Raw genomic sequence first — 13,502 nt, forward strand, 5'->3', positions numbered from 1 at the left:
AGAGCTTTCAGGGGTTATCATACCAGTTCCGTTTCATGAACAGGGTCTGGGGTTTTATTCAAATCTATTAATTGTCCCAAAGAAAGAAAATTCATTCAGGCTGGTTCTGGACCTGAAAAGTTTGTATCGTTTTGTGTGAGTGCCAACTTTCAAAATGGTGACTATAAGGACTATTCTGCCTTTTGTTCAACAACAAATATGTTCAACAACAAATATGTCCACGATAGACTTACAGGATGCATATCTTCATATTCCTATTCATCCAGACCACTATCGGTTTCTGAGATTCTCTTTTCTAGACAAGCATTAACAATTTGTCGCTCTTCCATTTGGCCTAGTGACAGCTCCAATAATTTTTTCGAAGGTTCTCTGTGCCCTACTCTCTGTAATCAGAGAACAGGGTATTGTGGTGTTTCCTTATTTGGATGGTATCTTGGTACTAGCTCAGTCTTTACATTCTGCAGAATCTCACACGAATCAAGTAGTGTTGTTTCTTCAAAGACATGGTTGGAGGATCAATTTACCGAAAAGTTCCTTTATTCCTCAGACAAGGGTCACCTGTTTCCAGATATATTCAGTGTCCATGACTCTGTCTCTAACAGACAAGAGATGATTGAAATTGGTTTCAGCTTGTCGATACCTTCAGTCTCAATCATTCCCTTCAGTGGCTATGTGCATGGAAGTTTTAGGTCTCATGACTGCAGCATCGGACGCGATCCCCTTTGCTCGTTTTCATATGAGACCTCTCCAGCTTTGTATGCTAAATCAATGGTGCAGGGTTCATACAAGGATATCACAATTAATATCCTTAAATGCCAATATTCGACTATCTCTGACTGTTAGATCACCATCGTATACTTCAAGGGGTCTCTTTTGTTCATCCAACCTGGACTGTATGGGGATCTCTGACAGCACAAGGGGTTTGGAAATCTCAAGAGGCGAGGTTACCAATCAATATTTTAGAACTCCGTGCTATTTTCAGGGCTCTTCAGGTTTGGCCTCTGTTGAAGAGAGAACCATTCATTTGTTATCAGACAGACAATATCACAATTGTGGCATATGTAAATCATCAGGGTGGGGCTCACAGTCCCCTAGCTATGAAAGAAGTATCTTGGATACTTTCTTTGGCAGAATCCAGCTCTTGTCTAATTTCTGCAGTACATATCCCAGGTGTAGACAATTGGGAAGTGGATTATCTCAGCCGTCAGACTTAACATCCGGGAGAGTGGTCTCTCCATCCAGATGTGTTTTTTTCAGATTGTTCAGATGTGGGGTCTTCCAGAAATAGATCTGATGGCTTCCCATCTAAACAAGAGACTTCCCAGGTACTTGTCCAGGTCCAGGGATCCTCAGGTGTAGTCGGCGGATGTGTTAGCAGTTCCTTGGTTTTATCAAACTGCTTATATCTTCCCGCCTCTAGTTCTTCTTCCAAGAGTGATCTCCAAGATCATCATGGAACAATTGTTTGTGTTTCTGGTAGCACCAGCATGGCCTCACAGGTTCTGGTATGCGGATCTTGTCCGGATGTCCAGTTGCCAACCTTGGCACTTCCTTTAAGATCAGACCTTCTGTATCAAGGACCGTTTTTCCATCAGGATCTAAAATCGTTAAATTTTAAGGTATGGTAATTGAACGCTTAGTCATAGAGGTTTCTCTGACTCAGTGATTGATGCTATGTTACAGGCTCGTATTTCATGGTGTTCTCATAAATTCTCCTGGCATTCTTTTAGAATTCCTAGAATTTTACAGTTTCTTCAGGATGGTTTGGATAAAAGTTTGTCTGCAAGCTCCTTGAAGGGACAGATCTCTGCTCTTTCTGTTTTATTTCACAGAAAGATTGCTAAGCTTCCCTGTTTTGAACAGGCTTTGGTCCGTATCAAGCCTGTCATTAAATCAATCTCTCCTCCTTGGAGTCTTAATTTGGTTTTGAAGGCTTTACAGGCTCCTTCTTTTGAGCCTATGCATTCTTTGGATATTAAACTACTTTCTTGGAAAGTGTTGTTCCTTTTGGCTATATCTTCTGCTAGAAGAGTTTCCGAATTATCTGCTCTTTCTTGTGAGTCTCCTTTTCTGATTTTCCATCAGGATAAGGCAATTTTTACCTAAAGTTGTGAATTCTAACAACATTAATAGGGAAATTGTTGTTCCCTCTTTGTGTCCTAATCCTAAGAATTCTTTGGAGAGATCCTTACATTCTCTGGATGTTGTAAGAGCTTTGAAATATTATTTTGAAGCTACTAAAGATTTCAGGAAGACTTCTAGTCTATTTGTTGTCTTTTCTGGTTCTAGGAAAAGTCAGAAAGCTTCTGCCATTTCCTTGGCATCTTGGTTAAAGCTTTTGATTAATCAGGCTTATTTGGAGTCAGGTCAGGCCCCACCTCAGAGAATCACAGCTCATTCTACTAGATCAGTCTCCACTTTGTGGGCTTTTAAGAATGAAGCTTCAGTTGATCAGATTTGCAAAGCAGCAACTTGGTCTTCTTTTCATACATTTACTAAAGTCTACCGTTTTAATGTTTTTGCCTCTTCTGAAGCAGTTTTTGGTAGAAAAGTTCTTCAGGCAGCTGTTTCAGTTTGATTCCTCTGCTTATGTTTTAAGTTTTTTCTTTTTTCAATTATGAGAAAAACTTTTTTTTTTTGGATGTGGATTTAAATTTTTCTGCGGAAAATGGCTGTTTTTATTTTTATCCCTCCCTCTCTAGTGACTCTCCTGTGGAGTACCACATCTTGGGCATTACTTTCCCATACGTCACTAGTTCATGGACTCTTGCCAATTACATGAAAGAAAACATAATTTATGTAAGAACTTACCTGATAAATTCATTTCTTTCATATTGGCAAGAGTCCATGAGACCCAGCCTTTTTATGGTGGTTATGATTTTTTGTATAAAGCACAATTATATTTCTAGTTCCTTTTTTGATTCTTTTTACTCCTTTTTCTATCACCCCACTACTTGGCTATTTGCTAAACTGAATTGTGGGTGTGGTGAGGGGTGTATTTATAGGCATTTTGAGGTTTGGGAAACTTTGCCCCTCCTGGTAGGATTGTATATCCCATATGTCACTAGCTCATGGACTCTTGCCAATATGAAAGAGATTAATTTATCAGGTAAGTTCTTACATAAATTATGTTTTTTTCTGATTGATTGCCTCCAAGGAGCTAAAAGGGAAGACAAGGAAAAAGAAACCCTCTGCACATAGCTGCTGCATAAGCATCCAGGCAGTGGCTTGTTGCTGTGTTGTTGCATGCTGGAAGAAGAAGAGTGGAGACTCCGATACACCACTTTTTTGATAACTAGCCTTTAATAAAGCAGTAGGTCACCCCCTGGTTACTCTGTGTAAGACAATGCAATAGCACTTAGGGGTAGATTTATTAATGTGTGGGCGGAGATGATCCGCACATCGATAAATGCAGACAGCATATGCTTGTGGGCGTAGATGATCCGCACATCGATAAATGCCGACAGCATATGCTGTCGGCATTTATCATTGCACAAGCATTTCTAGTGAAATGCTTGTGCAATGCTGCCCCCTGCACATTTGCGGTCAATCGGCTGCTAGCATTGGGTGTCAATCAACCCAGTCGGGCTGATTGCTGTCCACCCCCTCAGAGGTGGCGGACAAGTTATTATTATTATTATTATCGGTTATTTGTAGAGCGCCAACAGATTCCGCAACACTAAGTTAAGGAGCAGCGGCCTTTTGACCACTGCTTCTTAATTCCTGATTCCAGCAAGCCTAATAAGCTGGTTGAGACTACTTAATAAATCGGCCCCTTAGTCTGAAAAAGACAATGCAATAGCACTTAGTCTTCAAATAAGTAGTAGATTTTTTTTCTGAAAAAATTCAAAGTTACAGTATGTCTATTTCCACTCCCCCTGTATCATGTATCAGCCAATCACAAATGCATATAAGTATATTCTGTGAATTCTTGCACATGCTCAGTAGGAACTGGTAACATAAAAAGTGTAAACATAAAAAGATTTTGGTAATGGAAGTAAATTGAAAAGTTGTTTAAAATCGCATGCTCTAACTGAATCATGAGAGTGCATATTTGACTTGAGTGACCTTTTAATTGTTTTCAACTTTTTTTTCGGTGCATTTTAGTTTGATCTCACATGTAAAATTTTCAGTTATTAATGTGGTTGGGGATCTGAGAGTAGATTGTGGCAACCCCTATATAAGACTTACTGTGAGTCATTTTATAGTCACAAATAGCCATTTAAGTAACAAATAGGCATTTAGGGGCAGATTACAAGTGGCGTGCTAACAGTTCCGCACAAGCGAAAATAGTTATACTGTGTATTTACTGTAAATATTTGACATTCTATTGTTCTTATAAATAGATATTCCTATATATATCTATACCTATATATACGTATATAAAGGTATATATATTTGTGTTAATGTATTTATGAATAAATAGAACATATTTTGCTATGTGAAAAACATTGGCAAGTGTCATATTTTCATGTTGGGTTAGCTCACTTGAAAATATGTGATCGTGTTTGTGCGAGTAGGGTGTTTGCTCCATTGACTTCTATGGGGAAAAGGTTATCGCGCGTGTGATATTATAAGTTTGTCCTTCTACGCTCGTCGGTTAGCGCGTGAGCAATAACTGTTTACTTTTAACTTGTAATACGTCGTGCACAAAAAGCTTAATTCTAGCGCAGTTAACGCCCTCAATGTTCATATTCTTTTTTAGGGGGTGGGGGCAGGGTTTTGGAAATAAAATTTAAGCTTAATAAAAGGTAGTGCTCATTTTGGTGATACTGTAATAACTGTATTGAATTTGGATTTTCTTGGTGTGTTTTTAAAATGCCATAGTTTAAAGGGACATAGAAATACAAAAAAATGCAAACGTTTGAAACAAATAATTAAAAGGCAGCTCCAGAGCAGCAATGCACTACAGGGACCTATCTGAGCACATCTAACAATGAAAAGAAGCATATCTGTGTAGCCACCAATCCCAAGGTAGTTTCTAGTACTGCATTGCAACTCCTGAACCTATCTAGATATGCTTTTTTAACAAAGGATACCAAGAGAATGAAGTAAATTTACATGCTCTTTCTGAATCATAAGACTATGATTGTCTTTCCTGTATCTTTAAGGCATCATAGCACCATGTATCTGTCAAGCACTGCTACAATAGCACAAAAGATATAACCATAAAAATGTATAAAACTTTTTAAAACAGTTTGTTTAATCCTTGTCTACTGTAGATTAAAAAAAAATCACCAACTCTACAATTAAAAAGAAATCCCAGTATGGCCACTCATTTGAAAGGTTCAGACACCTCAATGTAAGACTTGCCATATTTAAAGATTGAGGTGCATAACTTAAAGGGACAGTGTACTGCAAAATTGGCTTCCCCTTAATGTATTTCCAATTGCATTGTATACGAGCTGCAGAGTATATAATGCATGGGAAATTGTTTTTTTTTAGGTTTATTTTTGTATATTAAATAGCTGTTTCTGCTAATTGAAACCACACCTCAATACAATGGGGCCGATTTACCAATGTTTGGCAGCCATGATACGTTGTAGCATATCATGTCCTCCAGACATCGCTGAATGCCGACAGCATACGCTGTTGGCATTTAACATTGCACAAGCAGTTCTGGTAAACTGCTTGTGCAATGCCGCCACCTCCAGATTCACGGCCAATCGGCCGCTAGCAAGGGGTTTCAATCAACCCGATCGTATAGGATCAGGCGAATTGATGTCCGCAGCCTCAGTGGCAGTGAACCAATTAAGGAGCAACAGTCCTAAGACCGCTGATTCTTAACTGCTGTTTCCGGCGAGCCTGAAGGGGCATCAGGAGTCATTCAGCTCTTGATAAATCGACCCCAATGTGTTGAGCTTGTAGGGAAACAGACTTCTATTGTATCTAATTATTACGCAAAGTTTTCATTATTGTATTTTTCACGTTTACTCAAAGGCCAATACTTAGAAAGAACAATGGGAGCATTATTTCATCTAACCTTTCTTGTTTACATAGGTTTTTGGTAACCAATGCTTAAGTACATGAATGTTCATTAAAGGTGGGGATACAACAGGCAAAGGCAGCTATTTCACATGAAAAATGAAGGTAAAGGAGCTATTTGTAAACAATTTAATAAACTCCTGAACACATTAAAGGGGAAAATATTCAAGTACATTCTCCCTTTCATTTTCTCATTGAGTTGAATGTTTCTTCACCTAGGCACAGAAGAACATGACCCCTGAGACTGGTTTAAAATAAGTCAAATGAAGGTACGCACATGAATGTTTTTCAGCAGTAGGATCATTCAAAACATTATAGCAATGCAATTAAATGAAATACAATTTATAGTTATTTCTAAACAAACTTCAAATAAGCTATTGCTTAGAAAGAAAAACACTAAGGGGCTAGATTACAAGTGGAGAGGTAGTTTGCGCTCCCTATTGCGCGTTAACCCCCCTAGACCATTTTTTTTGCATGTGTTGGGTTGCGTGAGTATTACAAGTGGAAAGTAAAGAGTTTTCACTTGTGTGCTAACCCGACCTGCACAAAAAGCTGAACTTAAAATTTTGCGACTGCGTTAACATATTCCTCCATGCAATGGAGCCGGAAACTGGGAAATAAAACTTACTCATGCACAAACCCAATCTCATTTTCTCAAGTGCACTAACCCAACATGCAAATATTAATATTTCACATTCCAATGTTCTTCACATATAAGAATATGTTAAATGTATTTATAAATACATATTTCTTTATATATATGATTTTTTTTGGATTATATATAGGTATAGATATATACAGATATATATAGGAATATCTATTTATAAATACTTAGAACATATTCTCTTATGTGAAGAACATTGGAATGTGACATATTTACAGTAAATACATAGACACTTTATTAAATATGAATAATGGATAAATATGCTTTACATTTTTTTTATCAACTTGAGTGCAAAGAGCTCCAATACATATATATATGTCTATATATGTGTACATATTTACTTATGTGTTTATATGTATATTGTATATCTGTCTGAAATACATATATACACATATAAATACATAAGTACATATGTACCCACATATGAACATATATATATATATTTAGACGTGTATGTATGTTTCTCTGTTAAAGCTCTTTGTCTGCCTTCTTACACCTGAGACCTCATATCTTTGAGCCCTTATAACTTTTTTATGCAATTTTTTAAAAAATAATTTTTATTAGATAGTGTAATTATGATTGTAACTCTACTTTAAAGTGTATTTTTTATAGGTTTTGTGCCACTTTTTTGTCTTGCGTAACAGTTAACCAGAACTCAGAGGTCGCTCTATCCCAACGCATGTGAAATTAAATTACACTCAACAGTTAGCACACCACTCTTAATCTAGCCCCAAACAATCCACATAGAGAAAACAGGCAAGGAAAATGTTGTGCATTGAAAATGGATAGAGGAAGATGCAAAATGTAGAAGGGGACATAAGATTAGATTAGATTAGATTCGTTTTATTGTCATTGTACAAAGTAGGCAAACAGAGACAACGAAACTATATTTGAAAATCTAACCAATCCTATACACAGATAGCACTATAATGGTAAAACTAATAGATAGCAAAAAATTCAAGTGACTTGTGCAAAAAAATTCTATACTACAAAAGTAAGTACAATGCAAGTGTAATAAAGCGCAAGTGCAAAAAAAATCAGTTCCATACAAAAAAGTATATATATGTGTAAAAAAATGTAATAAAAAATGAGTCATCTTGCACACATATGTGTACATTTGCATTATATATATGATGTGAATCATGAGTGTTTTATATGAATCATATGTGTATTTTATATTATATGTGTTATGTGAATATAAAGTGAGGTGAAAAAGAACCATAACATAAGACAACATAAGACAAATTATAAATTGCTGCTCCTGAGTATAAGCGTTAATGAGAATTATTTCTTGTAATTTGGCTAACTGAAAACATTAGTCTGGAAAATAATTGTAAAGATTAGTAGTGCAAAGGCTTTAAGATTTCCATAAATGGCAAACAACAATTTTCCCACAGACTTCTTTGCATGTGGAATAATTATAATGTATTGCATTTTATTGCAGCACACTTTTTTTACTTATCAAGTAAATACATTGGCCTTTTTTGTCTTATGTTTCACTCAGATATTCGGGAGACAGCCTTTGTGTATGCAATAACATCCGCGGGTGTAATCCATGCAGTGACACAAGCTTGCAGCATGGGGGAACTGCTACAGTGTGGCTGCGAGGTGACTCGTAGCTGGGGGCCGCCGCCTCCTCTAGCCATTGGCCCTGGAGCAGAAGGCTCCTCTTGGGAGTGGGGAGGCTGTGGAGATGACGTGGAATTTGGATATGAAAAATCACGTCAATTCATGGATGCCAAACGAAAAAAGGGGAAGAGTGACATACGGACACTGATAGATCTTCATAACAATGAAGCTGGGAGGCTGGTAAGTAATTATCTTAACTTTAGAGATAAAACGTTATTGTTCCTATGTCACAATAGAGATGTTATTATGATTTGATGTTATGTTTACAGCCTAAACTCAATTTAAGGAAATGACAATATATTGTAATATTCATATACTGTATATACTGTGTGTGTATGTATATATAAATATATATATAAAATCAGTGGCGCATTTAGGTTTTGTGCACTCAAAATTCTTTTTCCCACCACCACCACTGGTTTAAGGCCGTTTTTGGCCATAATATGTTTGGTGAGGGTGTAACATGACTTTTTTATGGCATTCCTAAAGTAAATGTTCATGTTTAAGTGAGTGGGGGAGTGTGCGTAGTGCAGTGTGTGTAGTGCAGTGTGCGTGTATGTGTGGATATAGTGAGACTCAAAAAGTGCTGCTGCCCCCCCCCCCCCATATCTTCTGCCCTAGGCAAGTGCCTTGTTTGCCTAGGCCAAAATATGCCCATGCAGTTGACATTTCAGCTTATTACTAAAGGTTTTGTCATGATCAAAATACACTCTCCTTGTGTTTTGCAATTTTGTATATGCCAGGTATAGAATTAATTCATTCAAACTACTATATTGATTTGTATAGATTTTCTTTCCATTATACATTTATATTAATTTCCAAATCTATTTTATCTTCCTCCTTATTTCCCTCTTGCAAGCTATAGATATTAAATCATTGAAATGCTTAAAGTTTGTAATATCTTGTTTAATTATGTGTATTAAAAACATTGCAATATATTTTCATTATTTATTTTGTCCTCTTTTCTTGTAATTTAATTCTATAAATTATGGATTTACCAATTCCCACAATAATTTGAAATTAAAATATTGCAGCCAGCCATTTTTGCTCTCTCAAATTACTTATTTATATCAATCCCAAACATGATCCTTAGCAGAGGTGAAAAGATAAATAAGACCTAAGTAACAAAACTGTGCCCATAACTTTATGGAGACTAAAGCTTTATTGGTTTAATATCTAAATAATTAATATCATTTTAAAAACATACATTTGCATATTGCTCTTCAGGATAATGTTTGTTTTTAATGCATCATTATGTTAACCATTCATTTCTTTGTCTTACAAATCACATTGGACACATACTGCAGCGCAGTCCTGTGCTATTCATATTCTCAGATACGAAATTAATAGCACTATAGTTATTTATATTGGTATCATCTAGCTGCCATGTATCAAACAAGTGGTCTATTAGTAAATGCCTGTCTTTGAAGTAGGCGTTCCGCATAGTGCATAGTCACCTTCTAATAATAACTGAGATGAGGCAGTTCCTACGTGTGTGTGTGTGTGTGAGTGACATCAGGGTATGAGTGCAAAGGTATTGAATCTTGGCTGCCTACACAAGGACCTCTGCTTTCCTATCTATGATCTTAGAAAAGTATTTTAATTAAAGAGCCAGGAAAGGCAGGAGCCTTACATGAATCATGAATTAATTAGCAGCAAGCGATGGATCGGAGAGGCAGCCGTGTTGGACAGCATTCCTGGGGGTGGCGGGTTTTGCCTGCAGGGGAACGAAGATGCATTCCATGGGAGAAGCATCTAGTGTTATCTCACCAATCTATCTCTCCACCTACTCCCCTGGCTCTCTCATTTCTGTCTCGTCTCTCTCTCTGTCTTCATAATCTCCTGCCTTACTCAGTTTCCTTGTATGTATGTATATTGTGTGTTTGTAGTATGTATGTGTGTGTATATATATATATATATATATATATATATATATATATATATATGTGTGTGTGTGTGTATGTATGTATGCGTGCGTGTATATATTTATACACATATATATATATATATATATATATATATATATATATATATGTTATGTGTGTGTGTGTGTATATATATATATATATATATATATATATATATGTTATGTATGTGTGTTTGTGTGTGTGGGTGGGTGTATATATATATATGTGTGTGTGTGTGTATGTATGTATGCATGTGTGTATATATTTATACATATATATATATATGTTATGTGTGTGTATATATATATATATATATATATATATGTATGTTTGTGTGTATATATATGTATGTTATGTATGTGTGTGTGTGTGTGTATATATATGTATGTTATGTATGTGTGTTTGTGTGTGTATATATATATATATATATATATATGTTATGTATGTGCGTGTGTGTGTGTGTGTATATATATATATATATATATATATATATATATGTATGTTATGTATGTGTGTTTGTGTGTGTGTGTATATATATATATATATATATATATATATATAAGTAGTTTGTAGTAGTCCAGTAGTTAAATATGCTCTCTTGAAAGCTTGTCCTTTACTATGTAATATTAATCCAATAAAAAAGGTATTACTACATACTGCAATACTCTTGTTTTTTTTTAACAAAACATGCTTCTGTTTTGTTTTAAAATTAATAGGAGCTACTGATCTCTGAGATTTTATCACCATGCATCTTTATCCTAATTAAACATTTGCATTTTTCTAAAACTGCTAGGTATGTATGTTTATATATGTATGTGTGTGTATATATATATATATATATATATATATATATATATATATATATATATATATATATATATATACGTTTGTGTGTGTGTCTCTATGTGTATGTTTACCAATTGCCTATGTAGCTATGTAGTGAACAGAACTTGAACGTTTCTTCAATCAGAATCAGCACATTGGAGCATTTCATTACTGCTAATTTATGTCCCTTTAATCTGTCTATGTAAAGCAAATTGTGTAACCTGCAAAAGTTGCAAATCAAATCGTTTTTCTCCTGTTAAGTGTGGTCAGTCCACGGGTCATCATTACTTCTGGGATATTATCTCCTCCCCTACAGGAAGTGCAAGAGGATTCACCCAGCAGAGCTGCTATATAGCTCCTCCCCTCTACGTCACCTCCAGTCATTCTCTTGCACCCAACGAATAGATAGGATGTGTGAGAGGACTGTGGTGATTTAATTAGTTTATTACCTTCAATCAAAAGTTTGTTATTTTATAATAGCACCGGAGTGTGTTATTCATTCTCTGGTAGAATTTGAAGAAGAATCTACCTGAGTTTTTTCTATGATTTTAGCCGGAGTAGTTAAGATCATATTGCTGTTTCTCGGCCATCTGAGGAGAGGTAAACTTCAGATCAGGGGACAGCGGGCAGATTAATCTGCAAAGAGGTATGTAGCAGTTTATTATTTTCAGACATGGAATTGATGAGAAAATCCTGCCATACCGTTATAATGTAAACTCAGCCTTAAATGCAGTAGATGTAGCTGGTATCAGGCTGTCATGTATGTATATTTTTCACTTCAGTATTCTGGGGAATGGTACTTCACTGGATTTATACTGTATGCATAGACTTAACCTAATTTGCAGGGACTTGCAATAGGTTTTAAATAACAATTAATTTATTGAGGTTAAACGTTTTTTTGCTGGCATGTAAAAACGTTTATTTCTCTGAGGTACTGGGTGAAAAAATGTTTTGGGCACTATTTTTTCCACTTGGCAATAGTTTTGTTTAAATTAAAGCAGTTTACTGATCTCTCTCACTGTTATGTGTGAGGGGGAGGGGCTTTTACTACGCATCAAAAAACTCAGTCAGAGGTTCATTTTCTTCCTGCATGATCCGGTTCATCTCTACAGAACTCAGGGATCTCCAAAGCCTTTTTTGAGGGAGGTAATCATTCACAGCAGAGCTGTGAAGATTGTAGTTGACTGTGATAAAAAACGTTTATTTGTGTATTTTTTCTGCTGCCAGGGTTAGTTATCCTTTGCTAATGGGAACAATCCTTTGCTAAAATTGTATATTTCTTACAAAGATTTGATGCCATAACTTAATTATTTTCAACTGTCATAATTTTTTCTGTGCTTCTTATAGGCACAGTTCGTTTTCATATTATTGTAAATTACTTTAAAAGCATTTCCAAGTTGCTAGTTTATTGCTAGTGTGTTAAACATGTCTGATTCAGAGGAAGATACATGTGCTATATGTGCTAATGCCAAAGTGGAGCCCAATAGAAATTTATGTACTAATTGTATTGATGTTACTTTAAATAAAAGTCAATCTGTACAAACTGAACATATTTCACCTAACAACGAGGGGAGAGTTATGCCGACTAACTCGCCTCACGTGTCAGTACCTGCATCTCCCGCTCGGGAGGTGCGTGATATTGTAGCGCCGAGTACATCTGGGCGGCCATTTCAAATCACATTACAGGATATGGCTACTGTTATGACTGAAGTTTTGGCTAAATTACCAGAACTTAGAGGCAAGCGTGATCACTCTGGGGTGAGAACAGAGTGCGCTGATAATATTAGGGCCATGTCAGACACTGCGTCACAGGTGGCAGAACATGAGGACGGAGAACTTCATTCTGTGGGTGACGGTTCTGATCCAAACAGACTGGATTCAGATATTTCAAATTTTAAATTTAAGCTGGAAAACCTCCGTGTATTACTAGGGGAGGTGTTAGCGGCTCTGAATGATTGTAACACAGTTGCAATACCAGAGAAAATGTGTAGGTTGGATAAATATTTTGCGGTACCGGCGAGTACTGATGTTTTTCCTATACCTAAGAGACTGACTGAAATTGTTACTAAGGAGTGGGATAGGCCCGGTGTGCCGTTCTCACCTCCTCCGATATTTAGAAAAATGTTTCCAATAGACGCCACCACACGGGACTTATGGCAAACGGTCCCTAAGGTGGAGGGAGCAGTTTCTACTTTAGCTAAGCGTACCACTATCCCGGTGGAGGATAGCTGTGCTTTTTCAGATCCAATGGATAAAAAATTAGAGGGTTACCTTAAGAAAATGTTTGTTCAACAAGGTTTTATATTGCAACCTCTTGCATGTATTGCGCCTGTCACGGCTGCAGCAGCATTTTGGTTTGAGTCTCTGGAAGAGACACTTGAATCATCTACACTAGATGAGATTACACTCAAACTTAAAACCCTTAAGTTAGCTAACTCATTTATTTCAGATGCCGTAGTACATTTAACTAAACTTACGGCTAAGAATTCCGG

General features: G+C 36.3%; 1 protein-coding gene across 3 annotated transcripts in view; it reads left to right on the top strand.

Moving 5' to 3' along the window:
• WNT6 (Wnt family member 6) overlaps nt 1-13,502 on the top strand; it is a 166,724-nt gene that overhangs the window by 126,607 nt on the left and 26,615 nt on the right. For all 3 annotated transcript variants that reach the window (XM_053698147.1, XM_053698149.1, XM_053698148.1), the window contains exon 3: nt 8,154-8,458. In XM_053698147.1, the coding sequence (XP_053554122.1) occupies nt 8,154-8,458 (305 nt within the window). The remainder of the gene's footprint in view (nt 1-8,153; nt 8,459-13,502) is intronic.

Source organism: Bombina bombina, chromosome 1 (genome assembly GCF_027579735.1).
Source record: "Bombina bombina isolate aBomBom1 chromosome 1, aBomBom1.pri, whole genome shotgun sequence".
In the NCBI taxonomy this organism is placed as follows: Eukaryota; Metazoa; Chordata; class Amphibia; order Anura; family Bombinatoridae; genus Bombina; species Bombina bombina.